Source organism: Ruditapes philippinarum, unplaced genomic scaffold (genome assembly GCF_026571515.1).
Source record: "Ruditapes philippinarum isolate M1 unplaced genomic scaffold, ASM2657151v2 ctg2024_1_1_1_1, whole genome shotgun sequence".
NCBI classification, from domain to species: domain Eukaryota; kingdom Metazoa; phylum Mollusca; class Bivalvia; order Venerida; family Veneridae; genus Ruditapes; species Ruditapes philippinarum.
In genome coordinates, this window is record NW_026858768.1 from 162,760 (window position 1) to 174,379 (window position 11,620).

Here is an 11,620-nt window from a genome sequence, read left to right on the forward strand (position 1 = left end):
AGTCCTTATAAGGCTTAAAGAGCATTATGAATTGGCACCAGGTCGCTTCCGTAAATAGCTTCTGTAGATACCTGATATTCCCGGCGTGCACATACATGGCACATGTCAAATTTGATTAAGCCCGTATTCAGAAACGATACTCAATCTCAATCTCGACTTAAACTCACGAAAAAAGTCACCTCAAATAACGCTGGAGTAGACTTTCGGTAACTTTATGTGCAAAGTGGTATTTGTTTTGTTTACTCAATCTTACCTCTCGTGATGGAGATTTCAAAAGTTGACCGATCGGTTTTTTTCCCATATACATTGCAAAAGTGTTCCCATGTTGTGTAAAAGAGTGTATTTCACCGAAGTGGAAAAAAAGTTGTTAAGATAATTAAATATTAAAAATCTTAATGTAACAGAAAACCACACAAAATGATTTTAAATTTTGTTTCGATAAAAAAAAGTAAATGGAGAAATTTAAAGAGAATTTAATAGTTTTCAAGTAGTTACTGCCAGAATAGCAACCATTGATTGTTGGAAAACATGAAAGACAGGACGAACAAAAAGAAGCTAAATAAAGTAGTGAAAGGCGTTTGAAAGGCATTTAGAAATGAAAAAAAAACAACATTTCAATAGGGTAAACTTTATTTTGAAAGTAGCATCCATTTTATGTCAATGAAAAGCATTTTCAATACACACTTATGTTTTCTTTTCTTAATCATCTTATGATCTTTTTAAAGGCCCACTATGCATCAGGCATTTTTTTTTCTCTCAAAATTGTTAAATTCGTGGTATCTTGTAACAGTTCTGAACATTGTTTTCATAACACAGTACTCCACGTAAAAAGCAACTTTAAATAGTATTTAAATATTTTTCTAAAGAATTAAAAAAATGAAGAGTAACGTGACTTTTAAAAGACTGTTTTATTTAAATCTTTGTGATTGGTATTTGCAATTATAGAATCTTAATCATTTTAATTTATTTCTTGAATAAAATAAAATGATTTTGTACATGCCCCTCCCCCTTTCAAAAATAAAACAAAACAGCAACAACCCTGTTTGATTGTGATGCTGGAATACCTGATGACTGAAGAGGTAAAACATTATACAGTTATTATTAAAGTTACAAACTGGATCTAAGTAATGAAACACCATACTCGATTAGTAAAGTATATAAATTAGGCTAAACAAATGTTATTAAAAATATTGTTATGTTACGTAGATTTTGATAAGGTTTTAATTAAAATACTCAGACGTCATCAATGTTTACTTTATTCCAAGAAGAATTTTTCTGTCATGTTTCCTTTGAAATATCTTTAAATGTATAAATTAGGAATTCTATGTCAATTCCAAGATTCAAACAGTGTGATATAACTTGTATCAAACTGTTATTTTTAATATTTCAAAAATAAAAAAAATAACTAAATGACATTTGTTTAAACCATAAATATTTATATATGCCTATATTTAGACGCATACGACAAATCATCCGATATCATTGACGGTCACATTGACACACACACATGAACAGTTATTTTAATGGTATGCACGTGAACATTTTTTTCCCGTTATATTTTCGCGGAACTCAAGAAAAACTCGTGCAGCATAAAATGGCCAATGATAATGTGTAACTGTGTCACGTGTAATGTATTAAATCTGTTAGTAAAAGGATATATAGTTCGTGTTTACTTATTCATTCAATCATTCACTAAGCAGGTAAATTTTCTTTGTTTTTATAGATTACATTTGTAACTATTTACTTATTGTCTGATACCAACGTCATTCACAGAAATGTACTTGTACATGTATGCCAGCAGAACAGTAGGCAAACGTTTACCAGTGTTTACATGTACTTTCATCTGTTTCACCGCTGTGGATTCGAATCACGTCAGGGACTTTGGATTCTTTCATGTGACTGTGAGGTAGCTATCCAGCTAGCTTACGGAACGTCGGTGGTTCTACTCAGGTGCCCGTTCATGTCTGAAATAATGCACGAAAGGGCGTCTGAGGTCTTCCTCCACAAGTAAAGCTGGAACGTCGCCATATGACATGTACTGTGTCGGTGTAGCGTAAAACCCAATTAAACAAACAAACAAACATCAGTTTCACGTGCTTGCAAAAATTATACAAGTTGAATTGTATTTAGTAGCAATAAATGATACAGTTGTTAGGAGTAAAAGGTGCTTGCAAAATTAAACATGATGATATAGTTGAATTGTCTGATTGTAAATGCTTCTTTGTGTGGAAACGTTCTCAATGAATGATTTACCCCAGCTGTGGTTAACTGGTTAATACATTAACAGTTCAATGTATAGGTGTAATCATGACCACAGTGATTACAAGCACCGTTTACTTCCGGTCACTGTATCATATATAGCAAGCTTTAACAATTCAACTTTTATCATTTTTGGGCGATCACAGGAAGTAAAGATTTTTTAACAAGACAATGTCTGCCAGAATGGATCCAGACTAGCCTGCGCATCTGCGCAGTCTGATCAGGATCCATGCTGTTCGCTTACAAGCCCTATAACAAGTAGAGAAACTGATAGCGAACAGCATGGATCCTGATCAGACTGCGCGGATGCGCAGGCTGGTCTGGATCCATGCTGGTCGCAAACCCATTATGTTGGTTTTGTCATGACACGGCTCATTTTTTTTATAATTTTCATTTTTGTCATGATCATCTAGTCAGCGTCTGTTCACTTTTTCGTTAAGAACCATTTTTTCAGAAACTATTCAGAGCAATTCACTTCAAATTTGGCATACATGTACATGCTTTTTCTGTCATGAAAGGACGCCATTCCAAAAGGGAAAATATAATCCTAAAATTAATTTTTACAATGTTATACTCCTTTTTTAATTTAGATTTTTGTCTTAGAAAACCTGTTTGTTGAGGTCAATTTTCTCGAAACACGTTTCACATTAGTTACAATAATCACACGTCTTTGAAAAGGATTGTTAGAAAAATCTGTTAAAAAAATAAACAAGATTTTAAAATATTTTTAAAATTTCTAAAAAAAATATAACTTGTTTGATTTGAAAATCATAACTTATGTTGCCTATAACAAAACTTTCCGTTATTTAAAAACTAACTCAAAACACGTATATAAGGGAAACGTCTTATATTATAGGACTTAATAATGTTCAACTTGAATTTTCAGTGTCTGTGGCTTAAGTAATCTTGAAAATTTTCACGTGACATTGTCTTATTGTCGTCTTTTTGCTCAGTCATTATACTTATTTGGCGATTTGTCTGTTTTTGATAATCTTTTCGTTATTCCTATTATTCTCTAAGGCGAATATTCAACAAATTTTTGAACTTAAAATAAAAACATGTCATTCAACCCTGGACTCTTAATATCTATAAGTAATGACAAACCAAACAATTGTCAAAGCTCTTTAGGGAAAATGTGACCTCATGTACTTGCCCCGCAAATAGTGTTTTTCTGTTAATTTGAATTAGGCATACTCGATTGGACCCAAAGATAAATAAAGTATATAACTAATGCAAATATAGAATACTGTATATTATAGATTTTAAAAGTATGACATCATTGTTTGGACTTCCTCGAAATGTGTTGGCTAATCTGTCAGATACAAGTGAGGTCGTTGCTAGGGGAGAAGACGAGGTGGAGAAGTTGAAAGTAGTTGGTGGGAAGCCGCTCGGTAGATATATTTTATATCATTCACACTGAACTGTTACATAAGTTTATAAATTGATTTATACATTTCGAGTCAGCTTCTTTGAACTCACCAGTACTGTCAAATGTGGAGGCATGATATATACCCGAGTTGGGCTCGAACCCATGCCCTGGGGTTAGAGAAGACAGACACATGTACCAAAAAAGCCACTGCTATCGAGCGATATAACTACAAGACGATTACACCGAATTTATAATATTGTATTATTAATCAATCAAATACACACTAAGCTTCTTGCAACATTTCTTTAAAGCTGCATACCTTCAGATAAGCAAAAGAATTTCAAAAAATAACTGACCTTTAAGAAACTGTACACAATTTTTTAAGTAAAGATAATGATTTACATGTTATGTGCGATTAAGAACTGATTTTGTAGTATTTATTACAATATTTCTAATGCGTTACTAACGCAGTTAGACATTTTTCTGCATATATTTTTGACCTACTTGTCTGTAATTAACGTGGATAGCAAGTGCTCTTTGTAATGTTCTTTGTTCACTTCACAATATCTTACTTTTAATTTTTATGAAGACAGCATGTATCTGGAGGCATGCTGCTTTAACTCTAAGCCTATTGCCAGCTAACCAGTGCAGGCCAAGCCGGCACATCCGTTTCATTAGACCATGGTCTGCACTGTACGTTATTCAGTATGTACATATTTTGAAATGTTTGTATTAATTCGTGTATCATTTGAGGTGACAGTGGGAGCATACTGGACTTTTTCAACAAAGATATAACTGATGCCGCTCGAGATGAAGTCTTGTTTACCATGGTAGCTCAACTTTATACTATTATACCAGTCATTGTTATCATTCGTAAGTTCGTCAAATTAATTTGTTTTTTTACTTTCTATAAAATATTGAGACAAACATACATAAATTGTCACGCCATTTTCTTTAAATATTCCAGCAAACAGTATTAATATACCAATATTTAAAACTTTATAAATATATATTAAGAAAAATGTGACTTCCTTATACATGATTACACATTTACGTCACTTATTTTGATCTTTAAACATTGACATTTACTTGTGTTTTAAGGTTGTTCTGTAAAGTTTTGACCTCATGGGAATGTCGTCAACATATCCCGTTTCTAGTGACATTCCCTGAAATATTTTAGCAAACATGTACAACAAACTATCCCCTTTCTGCAAGTGTTTTGGGAGTATTTCTGCTCCTATGAAACGGTATTTGACACGTTCTCATCTTTACGTTTTGTCATGAATTACGTGTACAAAGCAAATACCCATCTTTATGTCATGTCATGTAGCACGTGCGGAAAGAGATGTCTCGATTTACGTTATGTCATGTGTTCAACTAAACGTTATGCTATGTGACAAGACTTAGTGTTCAAAGAAATGTTGACATCTTCATGTTATGGGTGTAAGGAAATGTTGATGATTTTGTATGTCATGTTACACGTGCTCTTGTTTTTACAGTATGTCAAATTGGGTTTGCTATGGTACAGAGCGGAGCTTCACGGGTAGAAAGTGCGGCGGTACCATTTGTAACAAATATTCTAGTTTCAGGTACATGATATTGTCTTTCATATTATCTGTTGACTTGTCATCGTACATGTGATTTGCTGTAACCTTGATATCAATGATTTTTATAGATACATTTTTTGTCGCATTAAAAGGACTATTGGTAATAAGCGATGTGTTATAATTATACGGAAGTGTGGCGAAAAGGACCAACCAGTTGGATTGGTTCTTAACATTAGTTTCCATTATCGTACATAACGTAAAGGATTACCATATTTAAAATTTTAGAGATTTTTTATATCATATATCGATCCTACCAAACATACAAATCTTTATTCTGTTTTCTTTGTCTTTAATTTTAACTATGTTGTAAAATACAATTGTATGCATTATTCAAATACAGTTACATCAAGTTTGTCATTCTGGGCAGTTGGATATGCCCTGTCAAGATCGGAAGGTCTAACGGCCCTGGGATATCACCATTGGTTTAGTCACGATTTCGAACAGGAACTCTCTGTTGATTGGCTATTGCAGTTCAGCCTCGTTCTAACCACTGCTAACATTGCGACATCTGGCGGTCTAGAAAGATGTCCGATTTACGTTTACTGTTTACTTTCACCCATTATAGCAGGTAATACCAGTTTCATTTCTTATTAATTATCTTTTTATTATCATTGTGTATTTTTATCATAACAAAAAATACTTAATTAAGACAATTACATTCACAAAAAAAATATATTTTTCAATTTTCTATATGTTATGCGTAACCGCTTGTTCAACAAAACAATTTCTAGAAAACCGATAGTGATTGGATGCATTGTTTTATTTCACAGGGGTCGCAGCTTCTCTGTCAGGCCGATGGGCGTGGCATCATAACAGCTGGACGATTTCACATTGCCCGTTTGAAGGAGTTTCTTATAAGGTTAGACTATGTTAATACTTTTTAGCTCGACTATTCAATAAGAATAAGTAGAGCTATTGTAGTCACCCGAGCGTCGGCGTCTGCGTCGGCGTCGGCGTAACCACTTATGTTAAAGTTTTTGTAATAGTTTAAATATTTTCAAGGTCCATTGACATATGGCTTTGAAACTTTGCACACTTGTTCATCATCATGACCCCAACCTGTAGACAGGAGGAGGTAACTCTATCAAGCATTTGGCCAGAATTATGCCCCTTTTTCGACTTAGAATTTACGTTAAAGTTTTTGTAATAGTTTAAATATTTTCAAAGTCCATTGACATATGGCTTTGAAACTTTGCACACTTATTCAACATCATGACCCCAACATGTAGACAGGGGGAGGTATCTCTATCAAGCATTTTGACAGAATTATGCCCCTTTTTTGACTTAGAATTTACGTTAAAGTTTTTGTAATACCTCAAATTTTTTCAAAGTCCATTGACATATGGCTTTGAAACTTTGCACACTTATTCAACATCATGACCCCAACATGAAGACAGGAGGAGGTTACTCTATCAAGCATTTTGACAGAATTATGGCCCTTTTTCGACTTAGAATTTACGTTAAAGTTTTTGTAATACCTCAAATATTTTCAAAATTCATTGACATAAGGCTTTGAAACATGTTGAAATTTTATACTCTTCTTTGAGAGCATAATATGACATTCCAAGGCCTATAACGGTAATATGGATTTAAAGAAAAATTTTGCCTTTTTCTTTACTTACAAAATTTTACCTTTTCATCAAGGCTTTTTTTACTATCAAGCACTAAGAATAGTCGAGCGTTGCTGTCCTACCGACAGCTCTTGTTTTACACTCTTGATATATTCATTATTCTATTTTCAGTCCGTTTAACCGTCTGTCTGTTCAAAAAAATAGATGACCCGAAAATCCATTAAGGTAGAAAGTCCTTTTGTCTGTTCAAATTTTTTTGCGGCCTTAAGTCTATTTGGGAGTTTCATGATGTTTGAATCGATTGTTTATGTATTTGTTCTAAGCTAAGGACATGAGCAACATGACAAATGCACCATTTAATGGTCAAGGTCACAGTTTAAGTTAAATGGTTTGAGATGAATATCTTCTGTCCGATAAATATCACGTGCATGCACTTATTGTATGATATTAAAAATGTTTATGTCAATGGAAGGATAATAATACGTTAAATTTGCTTAATAAAGCGAAACATGTATAAGTATATGATTTTTTACATTATATGAAGTGCATTTTTGGCAATACAATTTTCATGAATAAAACTTATATTTTACTAAATAAGCTTAAATAACTATTTCGATTTCTGTTGACAATTATTATCATGTTCAATATTTTAAGGACCAGGGCGGAAGTGGTGTCATCCACATGGTCGGTGGATCCTCGGCACTGGTATTGTCCCTTATGCTCGGACCTAGGTACAGTCGAATTAGGGACACGAGGTCTAAAATACTGTTTAACGATCTTGATGGACACTCACTGCCGGTAAGATTATTTTGTATATCATTGAGGGATGAAATTCTTTATTATCTTTTTCATAATCAATGAATCCGTTAATCAAGCCGTTGTGGTCTGCAGGGGATTTGAAACAACAACAATAATAACTATTTAGAACTCGTTTTAATTTCCTTGAAAACATTTTTCAGCAAAATAAGGAAAAGAACATTCATTATTAATTCTAGGAATGCCCTTTGTCCGTCACCCTGTCTGTATGTCAGTCTTTCTGTCTGTGTGTCCGCTCCATATTTCCCACATTCTGTGAATGATTTTTACGAAACTGGGATCAAATATTAAGTTCACTTAGACGATGTAAAGGAGATACGAGTCAGCTATTTTGGATCAAGGTCACTCTTGAAGGTCGAATGTCCTGTGTTTCGTGTCCGCTCCATATCTCTTAAATTCTTTAAAAGGTTTTCATAAAACTGCTCAAAAGTTCAGTTCACTAAAACCGTATTATAAGAGCTCGTTCAACTGTCCTAGATAATGGTCAGCTGTATTGCTACAAAGGTATCGTGGTGGGGGATATAGCTATCCTTTGGACTGCCCTGTGGTACATAAAGCCTCGGTCTCACTTACTCCCGGCAGAGCCCAGGACCATCCCGGTAAGTTACCGGGATGATCCGGGACGATCCGGGATGAAATTATTGTTGCGGTCACACTTACCCCGGCAGCACTACGGTAGTTCTCTACTAACCACCCAGGATGCGCTCCGGATCATCCAGGCAGAGCCCAGGTGAAGCTACGGTTCATGCCGGTGCTTCCCCGGTCGTTCCCGGATGACGCCGGAAGAGCCCCGGTTGACCCAGGCAGAGCCCCGGTCGATCCAGGCAGAGTCCCGGCAGAGCCCAGTACGATCCAGGCAGAGCCCCGGTAGAACCCCGGTGGATTGAAAACGCCCGAAAATGATAACATTGATACATAATTTTTATATAATATAATATCTATTAGTAATTCGTGATGATTTTCTGAAAAATCCTTATGCCATACTGGATAGAAGCGAAATGGGAAGGGTTTTAATACAAACAAGTGCAATCATCGCAAACTGTCGTTATTCTTTTGAAATGATCCGGGCTTTGCCGGGGCTCTACCGGGATCAACCGTAGCTCTACCTTTATCCTCCGGGGCTCTGCCTGTAGTTACCGGGGCTCTGCCGGCATATATCGGGGCTCTACCGTAGCTCTACCGTAGCTCTACCGGCTCTATCATACCCCGGATCATCCCCGGTTTGTGCCGGCAGAGCTACGGTGCTTTCCCGGTATAACCCCGGTCGTTCCCGGCAGAGCTAAGGATGAAGCCGGCAAAGCTATACCTTCCCGGATCATCCCGGACCACCCCGGTAATATTAAATATTTTATTCCATCCGGGGTCGAATGCCGGATGTTCCCGGATCATCCCGGATCATCCAGGACGTTGCCGGCAGAGTTACGGATGTACCCCGGTTGTTCCCGGTCGTACCCCGGTCGTTCCCGGATCACCCCGGACGTCTACCGGGGCTCTGCCGGGGCTCTGCCGGGATGTAAGTGAGATATTGGGCTATGCGTGCTACAGTGTTAATTTTATTTATGTTTTGTTAATTTATGATTTACTCTAATTTTTCGCTATCTTGGGTTTTAGGCTATAAGAGGATACCTCGGTACTTTTTAATTTCAGTAGGTTACGCCTGCTTTTTAGCATCTACCTATTACATCTACGTTATATAGTCTATTTTTATTCATGTTTCAATGTTAAATGTCTGTACCTATATAAGTTAAGATTTGAAATAGACACAAATGTTACTTAATCGGCTACCTTTTTTTGTATTTTAGCTCGAGATTATTGGATGGTACTTTAATGTCATCTGCTACATTTGCTGTAACTTCGTTCGTCTGACATCCACGTGCATCAAGTGTCATTCAATAAGTTATGTCGTGGCACATGCTCTTGTAAACAGTGTGATAGCAGCTTCATCCGCGTGTCTGGGAACATATGTATTTATATCTATCATGAAGTCTTTGATGGTAAGAACACCTTTCAAACTTCTATATTATATTTTAGATATTGTTTGTTAGATATAGGTAACAACATTGTGTATTGTAGCTCAGATGCGCATTGATATAGTTACTATAGACCTTAGTGATTAGTGATATAGACCTTAGTGATTAGTGATATAGACCTTAGTGATTAGTGACATGACAACCTGTGCATCATATACATATAATAATGTAGTTCTGTAAAACGTCCATTCTGCTCATAGGAGAAGGACCAATGAGAATTTGACAGAATACCAGTGATATGATTGATTGCTGAGAAATTATCTTAGCGATAATAAACCGGACGGACTGTCAGGTAGACGGACTTTCCTTCTGTCGGTGGTATGAAATACAAATATACAACTTCCAGTTATAAATGAAAATTTCAAGTTAACCTTTTTTATATTATTTTCAGGGTAGAATACGCTTTCATTATCTTTTATCAAGGCAACTTGCTAACGGAGTCATTATTGGAATTGTAAGTAAACTATAATTTTATCATTTCAAACATATAAAACTAAACTGTTTTTGTTAATTATCATTTCAATCGCAAACTAAGTTTTTTGTTGATAATCAAACAGTTTGACATACAGCCCTTGAGTTGTTATGATTATTTTTAGAAAGACAAATAATAAAAAGAAATAAACTGATCGTATATGTTATAATTCGACTCGTTATTTTATATGGTCTTTTTTGTTCAGATTTCAGTTGCCGCCGGAAGTGACGTATATGCGCACTGGGCTTCGTTTGTTGTTGGTATTACAGCGGCTATAACTTATGTGATCTGGTGCCAGTTATTATATTTTTTCAGAATAGACGATCCTACAGGCGTCATAGCTGGTATTATTTTTAATTTCTTTGCTATTATTACTATAGATAATTGTTCATATTGTTTATGCATAAGCTTGTCTAAGTCGAGCTGCTATGATCGTTGTGGTCGTGCAAAAAACTTTAATGTAGTCTATTATTCAAACATTTCAAAAGCTATCATCATTGAATTTGGTATGTTTGTTCTTTATGGTGAAGTTGTTTCGCTAGGGGTATGATTCTGAAAGCTTTATTTTTGAAGTTATACCTTTTTTAACTTATAATTCAAAATTGCTCATTCATAAGGCGACCGGTGGTGCTCTTGTTAAAAATGAAAGTAAAAGTACAGCTACAACTTAAAAAAAACCAACATGTTTGACAAATAATCATTCTACTTATTTTTTTATTGAACAGTTAAATATATTAACAGCACAGCATTACTTTGGGTTTATTTGCAGTTTTGTAGTGATGGCGTATCATACAGAGATGAAAAGTTTTGCCTTTGCCTTACACTTTATTTAAGATCGAATTGACATAATGATGAATTAGAACTGATATATTGGTGTATGCACTTTCCTGGTATTCATGCATGTCTCATTTCTATTTATAGTACATTTGGGCGGTGGTCTGTGGGGAGTTATATGTGTCAACATACTGAGGGAGGGTAATGGACTAGTTTTTGCAGATAACACATCAACCGCTGCATTGGTAATGTTCTTTTGTACTTTATTTGTTGGCATCTCAAAAACTACCGAAGAGAATGGATTGAAATTTTACACACTTATTTGAGAGCATAATAGGAGGTCACTGTCAAAGGCTCATAACTCTTTGACAGAATTATGACACTTTTTGAACTTTGAAAATTCTTCAAGGTCCAGGCTTTTGTTTCAAGCACTGAGAATAGTCGAGTACGCTGTCCTATCGACAGCTTTTGTTTGTTTTGTGTTGGCAAAAAAAATGATGTGAATATCGTAAGGATAAAGCTATGTATATAAATGACTAAAAGGGAAAAATATACCATTTCAACCCCATATGTTCAAAATGTTAACATAGCTAGATGCACAGCGGACTGACATTTTCTCTTCTAGTGTTCTGTAAAGCTTACATTGGTTTGATTTAACATTATCGTGATTTTAATGGCATGTGCCAAACATAATCAGTTAATCACGACGACCAGTTACAAAA

General features: G+C 35.2%; 1 protein-coding gene across 2 annotated transcripts in view; it reads left to right on the forward strand.

Moving 5' to 3' along the window:
• Positions 1-1,564: 1,564 nt before the first annotated feature.
• The window catches only part of LOC132754209 (putative ammonium transporter 1), a 34,116-nt gene continuing 24,060 nt past the window's right edge, over positions 1,565-11,620 (forward strand). The window contains exons 1-11 of one of the 2 annotated variants that reach the window (XM_060744804.1): positions 1,565-1,700; positions 3,519-3,650; positions 4,382-4,501; positions 5,128-5,217; positions 5,576-5,803; positions 6,006-6,094; positions 7,461-7,604; positions 9,425-9,616; positions 10,044-10,106; positions 10,330-10,468; positions 11,046-11,143. In XM_060744804.1, coding sequence (XP_060600787.1) covers positions 3,530-3,650; positions 4,382-4,501; positions 5,128-5,217; positions 5,576-5,803; positions 6,006-6,094; positions 7,461-7,604; positions 9,425-9,616; positions 10,044-10,106; positions 10,330-10,468; positions 11,046-11,143 — 1,284 coding nt within the window. In that variant the 5' untranslated portion in view covers positions 1,565-1,700; positions 3,519-3,529. Of the gene's footprint in view, positions 1,701-3,501; positions 3,651-4,381; positions 4,502-5,127; positions 5,218-5,575; positions 5,804-6,005; positions 6,095-7,460; positions 7,605-9,424; positions 9,617-10,043; positions 10,107-10,329; positions 10,469-11,045; positions 11,144-11,620 lie in introns of both variants that reach the window. The other variant, XM_060744802.1, reaches the window with a different exon arrangement.